General features: G+C 35.5%; 1 protein-coding gene across 1 annotated transcript in view; it reads left to right on the top strand.

Moving 5' to 3' along the window:
* LOC115446544 overlaps positions 1–13,696 on the top strand; it is a 72,240-nt gene that overhangs the window by 55,760 nt on the left and 2,784 nt on the right. The window contains exons 4-6 of the mRNA XM_030173225.2: positions 7,263–7,453; positions 7,886–8,015; positions 8,678–8,818. Coding sequence (XP_030029085.1) covers positions 7,263–7,453; positions 7,886–8,015; positions 8,678–8,818 — 462 coding nt within the window. The remainder of the gene's footprint in view (positions 1–7,262; positions 7,454–7,885; positions 8,016–8,677; positions 8,819–13,696) is intronic.

The raw sequence follows: 13,696 nt of genomic DNA, 5'->3' as shown, positions 1-13,696 counted from the left end.
AAGACACTCAGACAGCTTGTAGGTTGGATATAGAAAATGATAAAGTAATACAATGTATCTCTCTCTGTAACGAAAATTTTAAAAGGATTTATGCTACGAATATAAATGTCGCTACCATTTCCTATAAAACCGATAAAAACTTCATTCATATTAATAAAAAAGATTGTCATGCAAATTACGCTCACGACGCGCACCATTTTTTAATATTCCATAATCTAAGCTCGAATGTCTAATGAAACACCAGTGATTACTCATTTGGGAACGTCTGCACTGTTAATTAAAGTTTAAAACTGCACGGCATGTTAATCCGTGGGGGGACAGGGTTGAATAAATTTGTCTAGTGTTAGTCGCAAAAGGCGATGAACCCTAGTTTTCTTTATAAGTTTTTATCAGAAAGGAAGCTGATAACACTTGTTTGGTTGTAATTTGGTTGTTAACTCGATGTTTTATTCCGTTTTGTTTGGCCCTGTGACGATAATAGATAACGAGTTCTTAATAACAATAAATATATGTATTGAATAGTTCTCTATGGATTTCATCTAGTGGATTTTATGGCGGGATACTTGCTTGCAATAAGAGATGCTATAATAACTACGCTATAATTTCTATTTTTATCAGTGGACGTCTGTCTAAAATGCAAAAATCTCCAATTTTTACTATAAATTATCTTCGCAGTACATCAATACCTACGTTGATACGCATAAATAAAAAGCATTAAACAAAATACAGTAATAGTGAAATCAATAATAAAAATCTATATAAACTTTAAATCGTTGTCATCCTACCGCAATAAAACCGTACCTGAAGACGAGTACGGCGCACCGAAGGTCACTTAACCCGTCATGACTTGTCAAAATTTTATTTTCAAATATGTACAGGTAGCTGAATGTTTGCCGCCAAACATTGACAGCTACGCGTGTGACGGAAAAATAACCTTATTATGTAGTATATAAGGTTATAATCCCGTGACACACGCAAATGTCATGTAGCTGTCTTGGCTCGCCGGCGAGCCACGAGAGACCAAGAGTTAATGACTGCTATTATTCTAACACCAGTATAAATTGACCTCCGTCGCACTACGCGGTGAGTCCAATTAAACATTCAGGCGGATATTATTCTACTCGTAATACTATGCTATTGCAGCGGCTACATACGCTTAGTGAAAGAAGACGTCTCATACAAAATGTATGAACATTTAGAGGGATTTACGCGCGACGAAGCGAGAAAATGAGATTCGTCTAAATTATTTTATACGACTGAATGAGGAGACGAGGTCGTTAGCCTGACACGCGCCATGGCCTACGCGATAAGACACCCACCCAGAACGAATTACAAAACTTAAGGGCTGTTTAAAGCACTTCGCACAATCGTAATAATTTTATAATAAAAACATATCTTTGCGTATTCTGAAGGCTGTACGAGAGCAAGCGGGATTTCTGAATAATTATGCACATGACGTTTCAGAATCATCCTTCTAGTACCTGTCATTCCGACAGTACTTGAGAAATATGCTATTACGCATGCATTACGATTACGCAACGAAACGTGTGAGAAGGGGGTAATTGATCCGTATCCCGTCTTTCATGTAGATTTTCAGAACGTGTGCGACGTGCATAATAATTCTGAGTATTTTTTTACGCTATTTCGGTGGCAGTCAAGCAGAAGTTACGCTTGAAAAACGCGTCATATCGATAAAACCGTATTGATATAATGAAAGGGAGTGCGTTGCCTTAAACCCTTTTAACCCAATTCTTGGCGGCATTTACAGCGGAAAGATTTAAGCTAATTAATTTTTATGTAAGAGCTTTCGCATATAGTGTTTTTATTCTGTTATGATTTAGGGACATTCGAGAAAGAGGATTTCTTTTAAGGTTTGCTAGTATCTTTTGATATGTTCATGGATGGTAATGATTGATAATTACCATTAGATGACCTATTTCTTCCTTTGTTCCTATAAAAAATCATAAAACCAATCCCACATACGATTTAATCCGCACAGTTCAAGATATACTGGTCGCCTATTTGCTGATGTAAATACATGAGACGGACAATTTTTCCAATCACCGAGCGAGCTAATTACGATTTGCATGCGTTTAGACGTTACGGTAATGAGTCAATAACCGTAATGATATTAATGGTGCATTTAATAGCTGCGTTTAGCATCTTGAGGAAAATCCGAGCTGACAGCAAGGTGCCTGAATAAATTAAGCATATAAGGAAATATCGCGCCTCGGATATCTTCGGTTACTAGCTGAAATTTGATGCGTATTAGGTGTTAAGTAACTGTAAAATAGTGTGAATTTACTCAAGCGATTAAAGGAAATGAAACTTAGATTTGGATTGGACATAACTGGAGCCCCGTCGAGGCTTCACGTGGGTAGGAAAACATACATGCTTACATTTCTTTTCCATACAATTCATTAATGAATTACATATATAAAACATCCCTTTGAATCACTCCGACCTTTAATGAATACCATATCACTTTGATAACTGTAGCAAAATCTGTAATCGATAGTTTTTGAGTTTATCTCGTTCAAGCAGACAGAGGCGGCCGGGCAGCGTTTTATAATATGTAATAAAGAATGATCAGGGGGACCATAGACTTAAATAATGTCTACAATACAGACGTAAAGAGAGGAAACAAGCGATGACCGCCCAATGGCTTTGTCTCTTACAGATTCTAAAAGTTTATTGGGGTATTTATTTCTCAATACATTGTCTTTGGTTCGGATATAAAATCTTTTATGTTTGTATGACGTTTTTCCAAAAGGTAACCCGGCACAAAATATACGTGCATGCATAAATGCCGTCTGCAAATCGTTCTAATGATAATAAGATTTTACATAAATTAGGAGAGGAAAGCACCCATCGCCACTTGACTATATAATATGTTGGTGTTGACATCTTCACACGATGGACTTTTATTGTATCAATAGGGTTGCAAAACCTTTGACGGCCACCTAAATGTGAGAGAAGGGAACGCGTATAGGTCACGACCTATTGTGATATGAAGGTGACTGTAAATTGTTAATAGATGTTAATTGTAGACCAGAATAGCTTCCTTAATGGCGTAGTTTTATGATGGCACGATTGCCATTCTGAAGTTTCAGGTTCGAACTCCGGGTAGATTGATATCGATTATTTCTGTTCGACATACTACTATCGTCAACTTCAGACATTAAATACCAGATTTTATAAAGCCGATTGATTAAACTGAGAACAATGTTATTTGATTTGAAGATAACAGTGACTGCTTGGAGACAGAAATAGATCATGCAGTTTTATTGAACCAGACTAACTCCGCCATACAAAAGTCAACTTAAACATCTCAATTGTATAATTTAAAATACCAACATCTAAACATCCTTGGTAAAGTGACGCTTGACAGCACAAAGCCAGTAATTTGGTTCAGCGACAGGGCTCCGGGTGATCAATAAAATTTCATTTGGCGCGTACAGACGGCAAACATTTGCATTGGATGTTGACTCGGCGGATATCTGATGCGTAGGGCTGCCATTAGTGACGGTTTCGGTGGATTTGATACTGAGGCCTGATTAGGTACGAGTAGGGTTGTCAAGAATGTTTGTGGAAACTTGGGCTTAGTCTGAAGGAAACTAATTTCTAAGTAAGTGCGTAAAGGAAAGCTACAAATTATTCAAAATTTTTCCTTGGCTTTTTTTAAGATGATTAGGGGGGGATAAAGTTTGTCGTCATTTTAATTAAAAGGGAACTTCTATATGGATCATAGGCACTAGCCAATGTTGAATGTTGGCTTGTAGCCTATTAAGAAGTCAACAAGATACTTAAGCTTGTCCTTAAACGGCTTTTCATTGAAGAAAATAATAAAAAAAAAAATTAATTCTGGATTGTGTTACTTCTGTATAAGACCTTGAGACCTAGCCATGAAATAGAAAACCAGCTCGTATCGATATTCAGAAGTTCAACAGAAATCTATATTTTTCTAAAAAATAATTACTCCAAAAATCCGTGAGATTCAGACGTTCAAAGGAAATCTATATTTTCGGAGAAAATATATTTAATTCCGAAAAACCGTGAGATACAGACGTTCAAAGGAAACCTATATTTAAAAAAAAGGAATTCTCCGAAAATCCGTGAATTGTGCAGTCCTCGTCCGCAACGTTGAAACAAAAGGTTGTCCTTCCAATGCGTCCCCGCTCCCTAGTCCCTGCCGCTGTTATTTAGTCAACAGGGAGTGCTAACTTTGTGTACCTGGCTGTTTAAACAGTTGACATCCTGTTATTCCCTAATTTGACGCGTATTGCTACTCTCCTTACTAATTAAATATGCATTATTCGATATGAGTAATGAAATTGTTTCCACTTTGGTAAACAGTAATTGGAGTATTAACTATTTAAATGTATTCTAGATCGAGTTGAATCGGTAAACATTATTTAGTGTTCAATTTATGATAAAATTTAAAAGCCTATAATCTTTATGAATATCTCTGATTTTGTCAATTTTATTGAATAACAAATTTGGGATAAAAGAAATCCAAATCCACATGGATTAAAATGTTTAGGAAGCCAAAATTTACTTTATCATCAATTCGTTGTCATTTAGAACTACTCTGATGTTATTGTTACTAATAAAGTGATCATAAAAACTTCGAAGACTGTTTATTTATTACAAAAGACATAAACACTCGCCATTCCCAGGCTAACTTTGTTTTCTACATATTTTGCCATATCGTGGTTATGAGCAATTTGTACGCAATATGCATATTTGAATGTACTTCGTGTTACATGTTATTAACATATTTACTAGAACGTATAACTTGATGGAGTTTTATACAAGCGAATAACAAACTACGAATCAAGCAGATTGCTTGCTTAACGATAAGCTAAAACTAAAAATGAAACATAACTTAGAAATGAAATTTAATGTATCCCGTTTTTTTACGCTATACTAAATGCTAAATATTATTATTAACGTTAGAAACTCCAATAGCAACTGCCTCGGGCAATATCGCCTAGGACGGCCTGTCTCCTGTTTTGGGGGGGGTTTTGAAGTCCCGTGCACCGAAAGACGCCCTGGATCTCAACGGCAGTGTAAGGCCTATGTCCCACGCTGCCGCCCATCCCGGCGACCACAACAATGTATTAAACAAATATAAATTAAATTTATTAACCGACAGCGCCCAGCCGTCCACTCAGCAACTTCTATGTTTCTTCTGGCAGCGGAAGGTATCTTCACGCTCCCGAAAATAATTCTGGACCTTGCCGAGCCCGGCAAAATCTATCGCGTTACAAATCTATCCTTATGTAGGCGTAAGAATGAATTTGAACTAAAATGTTTGTTTAAATTGTCTCGAAACTATTTAGAAAATGGTTGTAGCTTTTTCAGTTTTATAAATGGGTCAGAACGTTAGTACAATTTTACACTCATCTTAAAGTTATTCGAGAAATGAAACAAAATTAATGTTCTTCCATTAGCGTGTATTAAGCAAGTTTTCGCAGTAGTGAAGTAATTTATAACAAGCTTATTTCGAATTCATCTGGAGGGGCAGCATGCCAACTACTGTTGTGCAACTACTTACAAACGGTAAACACATTCGACCTGGGAGGGAATCGTTAAATGATCCGAATAGAATGGAAATGTTTTCAGATTTTAGTGCGATTTGTAACCAAACAAAAACATCACTAAGGTACCTTAGTTGCATGTCTGTCCCCACGTTCGGAGAGCTCCTTCCCATTATGTGATAGGGGACAAGCCTGTCGCCATATCTCATGTACAAAACAGTAAACATAAAGAGTTGAACAAGAAATTGTAGAAGCTAACAGAATCGATACCATAATTTCGCACAATTCAACCGACGGACGCGTGTGTAATTGCCCTGTTCAGCCTTGCATCACAGCGGCACAATAAACGTGGTGATTGGCTCGTAATGTGCCCCTAATGCTTGCTTACATTGTTACGTTTCAAATGATGCACGCTGGTTGTGTTGCACCATTGATAAAACGTAATTAATGGTTTGAATATTCTTTGTTTGTGAATGAGCCGGATCGATCACTTATCTTGCAGAGAAGCTGTGAAAATGAACTTTGATATCGATGGCTCATAAGTAAACTATCGTATCTAAAAAAATAGCGATTAAAACTTTTTAGCGTTTCGTTGTCTAGATCATGTTCAGTTTCAAACCCATGAAAAAAATAATGAAGAGCTTAGGAGCCATCAATATATTTGCGTTTCGTATAGTCAGAGAATTTGCTAAATCTCAACAGATCGCTTGTCCTTTTTCATGCAATAAATAACAATATACTTCATGACGTCTATTGTTATAGAAAGGTTCGTTGTTCTGCCCTTTCGTCGACATCGAGTCTTAACTTGAGAGCCTCTGGTAATTTTGAAGTTTAAGATTTAATAGATTGATCTTGCACACCCTCCTAAAATAAAACAATTTATCCCTTGAAACCAGATCCAGTACAGTTCCATCACAACGCTATTCCGCCGGCATGTAACGGACACAAAAGGCTTAGCCATACCCATTGTACGGCGAATGTGGGTCACCTCAATCGAGATACAACTCTATTCATCCTCTTACGATATAAAAGCGTCAAAGACCTCACTCCACGTATGGTAATCTCGTGGGGATTTTCGGCCCAGTTGGGTATGAAAGAGCTGCCTTCTTGTATCGTGTTGGTGTCTTGACTCTTGTGTTTTGTGATGATAGTTTGTTGAAAAGTTATTACAGGAAATGTTGTTCAGGTTATTTTCACATTATAATTATTTGCCATTTGCATTGACCGACAATAGTCAATCTGATACATTGGATCATCACACCAGGAAACCTATTTTAAATTCCCGGTATTTATAATCCCCATAAGAGAAATCCCGATACTTTCAAGAATGGAATTTACTGGTTCTGAATCCTATTTGGATGTTCAGTTGGGTAATGTAAAGCAATTTGATTAGATATCGTGTTCTTCGAATGGAAACACAACAGTACTTAACGGCAGACATAGATATATGGACGAAAACTAATAAACTGCTATGAAACAAGTGTATTTTTTTATAATATAGAGGGCAAATGCGCATACAGTTCACATGATGGTAAGTGATGACCACCGACCATGAACATTAACATGTCGTGTGCAATATAGCTTCAACATAGTTGAATCTTTTAAATCATGAACTCATCTATTACATTTACAAATTTTAAAACATTCTACCACAACAATTCAAGTTCCATCTTCATTAAAGTATAAACATTATAGATGTTTTTTTTATGTTGTCCACAGCCGAGCCCCCACCGCTAGTGAACGTCACGGTGCACGCATCCACGATCCTGGCGCTGATCCTGTGGAACGTGGCCGGCGACGGCGGGCACCCCATCATCGACTTCACCGCGCAGTACCGCTCCGCCATGCCGATCAACGGCACGCTCGAGCAGTGGCGACCGATCAGCCCGAACCATATCAGTCCTAACTCGGTAAGAAATGTGACTAGCTTTGAAGCGGTAAAGGCTTCTAGAAAGATTGAAACACATCACGCATTTATCTCCGAAGGGGTATGCAGAGGCGCAACCAGGGCACCAACTATTCACTCACTAACACGTCTATATTATTCTTGAGGTTGTAGGTGTATACTGCTGACGGAGGTTTTGCTTGTTTGCCAGCTTAAGCTATTAAAAGTTATTTATTTTATGCGGGCTCAGCAAACTAATCTTGATAGTAACCAGAGTGAGATTCACATAGATTGTCGACTGACGATAGATCCATCGCCAGTCGACAGTTACGCAGCCCTGTTTCTAACCAAATTTACACAGGTAAATGCCTAAACGCAACACACTCACAAAGGCTACTTTGGCATGTTTTACGCCCAAATAAACACAGCAAATTAATGAAGTTGTTGTACATTCCAGCGTCAGATCGACGTGTATCACTTGGAGCCGAACGCGTCGTACTGGTTCCGCGTGTGGGCGACCAACCTGCTGGGCCCCGGGCCGCCGGTCGAGGTGCTCGCCACCACGCTCTACAGCGACCAGGAGGCAGGTCAGTGTCATCACATACTATCATCAAAGCAATAGTACTAGTTCCACGTATCTGTGAACCATTTGCTGGGCCCCGGGTCGTCAGTCGAGGTGCTCGCCACCACGCTCTATAGTAATCAGGAGGCAGGTCATTTTCGCCAATATATGTCTCAGAATTATATTATTATTATTGAACCACGTATGAACTACACTAGGTAGCAAGTAGAAAATGTAAAGTCAAGTTATCTATGGTAGTATTTTGCTTGTATTTCAGTCTGCATCAATTGCGATGTCGGATTCCTTAAAGTCTATAAGCGAATTTCTGTGTAAATAATTATTTAGTCGATCGTTCTCAACTTAGGGGCAGTTCAAGTATTACGTAACGATAATTTTTGAAATTTTTTGAACCCCCCACCCCCCTATGTAACGCGCCGTAACGATTTCCTGTACGCCCTGTAAAATTATGTAACTCTAAAGTGTCATTTTTTTCTAATTATCACAATTACGTTACGCAAAGTACCGGAAAAATACTAAATTACCTTTGTTATTGTTTTAAAATAAAAAACCAATGTTACATAACGCTTTGTACGAGACCCCTCTCCCCTTCAAATTGCGTTACGTAATACTTAAACGGCCCCTTAACAAATATGTAAGTTAATTGAAGTTTGGCACCGGCGCCCACAGAACTGTACAAGCACTTCCTGGAGGGCGCGGAGTCGTTCGACACGCGCACGTGGGTGGCGGCGGTGTGCGTGGTGATGGGCACGCTGGTGGTGCTGGCGGCCGGCACGTGCGCCGTGCTGTGCCGCGAGTGGCGCCGCGACGGTGAGCCCGCCGCCGCCTAGCGCTGTGCCGCCGCCTACCCGCTGCCCCGGCTCTACTTCCTATGGCACTACTGATCCCACGGCTCGAGGAGTCGCCCGAATATCGAACGATCGATCACTCAATCAATTCAATAATTCAAACGTTAATTGATGAAGAATTATTGTTAGATCTAGACAATTATATTACGGTTTTAATGCTACTTCAAAACCGAGTAAATATTTTATTGATTTCTCAATACATCTGTACGATTCATGAGTAATTCGATCGTTCGAACATTCGGTAAACGTAAAACCTAATAACATCGGGCATAGGGAGTAAGCGGAGGCGGAGGTAAGCGCACGGAATTACGTTGTATAATATAAATGAGAACAATTGTACATAAGTAATAGTACATGCGATCAAACTGCTTAGATTTCGGTCAAGCGACCGCTGCAATATTCGGTTTGTTAAGTGTTATTGCGTTATCGATTATTATAGACTATCGATATAATTATTGAAATATCGATACCAATCTAGCGATGTAAGTTTTCGTGATCATTCGCTTTTAAGATGTAGTTTTTTAAACATTCTTAAAACACACTAGCGTTTCGTCGAGGCTTTTGCCGTATCTTGCCCAGATGGCGCCACTTGTCGCTCCAACGGTTAATTTGTATCTGTGATTTTCGCTTGAATTGAGGACCAATTACAAGAAAAGTGATATGAAATAACATTATTACATTCCATTCCATCGTGTACAATTATGATTTGATTGGGCTTTTAAAATGCCCTAAAAATATGGCGTACATGACAATGCAAAAAATTTAATCAGGGATTTATGAATCAGTTTTGTCCCTTTCTGTGCATAAATGATTTTAGAGTGAAATAGGCGAACACTGGTTTAAAACCTGATTAAAAATGTTTACAATTACATAAGGGACAGTTATTTTGCGATTCTCCGCTTATTATATAAAGTGCAATGTGCACTAAAAAGTATGAGTAACAAACGCTAATGTGTTTTGAACATTTAATACTTGGAGTCAGTCGACTCGTGTATCGAACATACTTGTACAGGCAATTAAAATTACTCATAAATAAAAAAATAATCTCAAAAGACATTTACTCTAATTATAACAAATATTTATACTCTTTCTATAAATAAAAACTTATAAATCTTTGCATAAAAATATATCTAAAAATCACTATTTTGCACAATCGATATTAAGCACACTTTCAATTAAAAACAAATAATTACAATTACTAGTGCCAAGGAATTAAATATAAAAGTTAACTTCCAATTTTAAAATCTATTAGAATAGAGTTTTTATTATAAAAAGTCAATAAATACAAAAAAAGTCACTCGATGCAATAATATTTGATAAAATGTTACTCACCGTGATATTGGTGCTAAGCATTATTGTTAAGGCTTTAAGCTCAATGTGTTGTTTCTGGCTAAAATTAGAGGCTTTTAAATGTATTAACCTGGAATTATAATCAATTTAAAATTATCGATGTAAAATATGAAAAAAATCGATACTACCAGACATCGATTGAAATTTAATAAGTGTTTTAAATATAAATCTACATGTCAAAAATTAAAATCGATTCCACGCTTAGGCAGCATTTTAAATCGGTTTACAATATATCATTTTTTTTTAAATGAAATCGATATGTAACATCTTTTCGTGGTTAATAATATCAATAAATAATTTTCCATACAAAATACATCACAGCATCAGAGTGAAATACTTAAGACACTCTAATTTTAGCAACAAACAACCTTCTCGTTATAAAGATAATGAAACAATACCAAAAAGCAATAATATTAAGTATTACGAAGGTAAGCTTCGCTGTACATACGCTAAGAATATAATAAAATCACAAATCACATAGTTACATGTGAAAAGTGCCTCTAGAAATTATTTAGTTAACTTCCTATAAGTATGAGCATACCAAATAATATAAAATATAATTATTCTATTACCATGCAGTGTAAATAAGAGACAATTAACACTTTATCTCAATAACGATCCTAATCTTAATCTTCGACCCGATCCCGAGAATAAACCAAAAAAATGCGTCATTTGTAATGTCAAAAAAACTTCGTTGTGATTGGTCCATGTTCACGACGGATTGAAAAAAGCTATTGCGATCGTATATTAAAATTGGCGGTAAACCGATATTAATTCAGAGTTAAGATTTCAACATCATTTCAAAATATTTCCTTATCAAATAGAAGATACAATAATTAAATTAAATTCGCCCCATAGACTAAAAATGTCTAAAATTTATCCTTTTATAGTCAAGTAATAAGTTTAATATATTACCAAAAAAAAAGTTTTTTTAACGTAAGGCACTTTTTACAGCTAGGCTTATGGACCAATAAGTACATCTACGACACGTCAATTATAACAATAGAATTGAGAATAAATGAATTCAAACACGTAACGTCACTATATTGTTATTATATTTCTCAAATTATAATATTAAAGATTTTTCGCTTCGGTTAAAATGTCTAGAAGTTTTGCTATAGTGTTTTTAAATATAATGTTAAGTGTTCATTATTGGGGTATAGACTTAGGCGTCACTAGCGGAAAATTATTATGACTTTTATTCGTCATTGTTTGTTTTTTTTGTCAAGGCAATGTAAAAAAAATATTACAATGTATTCAAAATTAAGTGATCATCATAATAATAATTTTATTTTAATTATTTTAAAAGTAATTGGCGTAGTAAGTCTAACGGTTTGATTTTTGAATCTCACTTTTATCCCCTAAGATGTTTAACGTGTGGTTTAAAAATGAGATGTTTAAAATAATCTCGAATTGATATAATTAATCATAAGCCTCGCTTGAAGGATTTGGAAAATAATACAATAATAAAAATAAATTGTAGTGCCTTGAAATAATTGTTGTAAGAGCTTGTGCTTGGAAACATTGAATTTATATCATGCACTCCAACTTTTCACATATGTACTTGAATTTGACTATAAACTATTTTTGAAGAATGTCATCTTTTTGCGGTTGAAAAATACCTACAATTTGTAACAATCACTTAAAAAAATATATAAATATTATTTAAATATTCACAATAAATAAAGCAATTCTTTGCATAAATGGACACTTCTGTCAGTATGCTTAGCAGAAATTTTACTTTGTGGTTCTAATTGTCGGAAGAGTCAAACCATGGACAACGATAAAACATTATAATAAATGTCGGTGATCTATTATGAACTAGGTATTACTAGAGACTTCGCCCGCATATAGAGCCTTTCTCGCTACAAAAGTTTCTAAAGCGCTGTATACCTCTAGCGCCACCTATTAAAAAGTTTGATTATAAAATTCCAGTATTTTCCTTGGAGCAAATGCCCTGGATAAAAGTATCCTATGAGTTAATCTAGGACACGGTCTAACCGTCTGCTAAAATTCATCTAAATCCATTCAATTGTTTCTTCATTTATTTCTAAGAAACATCTCAACATTTTTTAAATCCTTCGTATTTTACAAATTAGTAAGTTTAAAATGTTATCAGATTATTCACAAATTAAATCCTCCGGACAGCGAATGTAAGTATGTACACCTACAAGCTCTTACGACGAATATAAATTAAAATTCGCTTAAAACCAACAAATAAATTAGTCGATAAATAATTAATTGTTACTATGAATAAAAATATAAACAAATTACATTATTGATAGGATAAAAGCTATCAAATAAAAGCAAACTTAGCTTGAATTTTGGTATATTATAATTATGTTTAAATTTTACTCGAATTCATTACGTAGAATAGAATTTTGATTAAATCAATTAGTATAAAAAAAAGCATTTAGCTTGAATGGTTAAGGAAGCTTTATTTTAAGTAAAATATATTCTTGCCAAAAGTTAATATATAATGTTCGCATTATAAAACAAAATATATATAAAAATGTTTTGTTTCATACAGGGAACAAATTATTTAAAAACAATTCATTCTAATTACCTGTTTACTAAAAATAATCTTGTTAGAAAGAGCACGAGTTTACTCTCGTGGCTCATAGATGGCGCTTATTTAAATTTCTTGATTTTTTAAACTACCTTCCCTCGGAAGTAAAATTATACTATAAATCGCCTTTTCAAATAGCTGTTAACTTCTTAAAATATATAGAACGCACTTCTCTTATGATGAATACTGGACCACTTTGCTAGGCCTTGGACCATTAGATTTTTTCTATTGTATAAGGGATGTAGGGCTAACGCATTAAATGCACTTATATAAGCTTTATGTAAGGTTTAAGAATTTGTGAGACGGAATAACGTGAGCTATTGTTCTTAATATTCATATAAATTCGACGTTTCACTCCGACTTTCAGTTGCAGTAGAGTCACTTTTGCCTTATCTGAATAATATATCGCATAATAAAATTATATATAAACGAATTATTTTAAATTCAAACGTAAAATTTCGAATATCTATATTTTTTTCAATGCGTCATTGTCTTTTAAGAAAACCAAAAAAATATAATAATTTTAAATACGTATAACGTAGTCTGCTCCACACTAAGTGAACTTGTCTATGATGCATTTAGCGTTTGTCAGGTTACTATTGACGGTGATCTATGACTGGTCTGAAGTTTGTTACAAACTAATTCGCTTTTGCTTTATTAATCAAGTTAATACTGAGAGTATTGTGACTAATTTCAGGCCCATAATAAAGCGTAAAAACGGCTTAAACTAGTGACGTTTGCATCGTCATTCAACGTTACGCGGAAATTGTGTATTCAAATACCCGTATTGTTTTTTTTCTGCAACAAATCAGTTGTCTTTTATATAAGACCGTTGGATATCAAATATAAACAGCACATTAGACAGAGAATGGTCTGAGCGTTCCCTATTCATATATGAAGTAAATTTGGCTAAACCTGCGT

Source organism: Manduca sexta, chromosome 14, assembly GCF_014839805.1.
Source record: "Manduca sexta isolate Smith_Timp_Sample1 chromosome 14, JHU_Msex_v1.0, whole genome shotgun sequence".
In the NCBI taxonomy this organism is placed as follows: domain Eukaryota; kingdom Metazoa; phylum Arthropoda; class Insecta; order Lepidoptera; family Sphingidae; genus Manduca; species Manduca sexta.
Note: the sequence above shows the minus strand (reverse complement) of the source record. Positions and strands in the feature narration are given on the sequence as shown.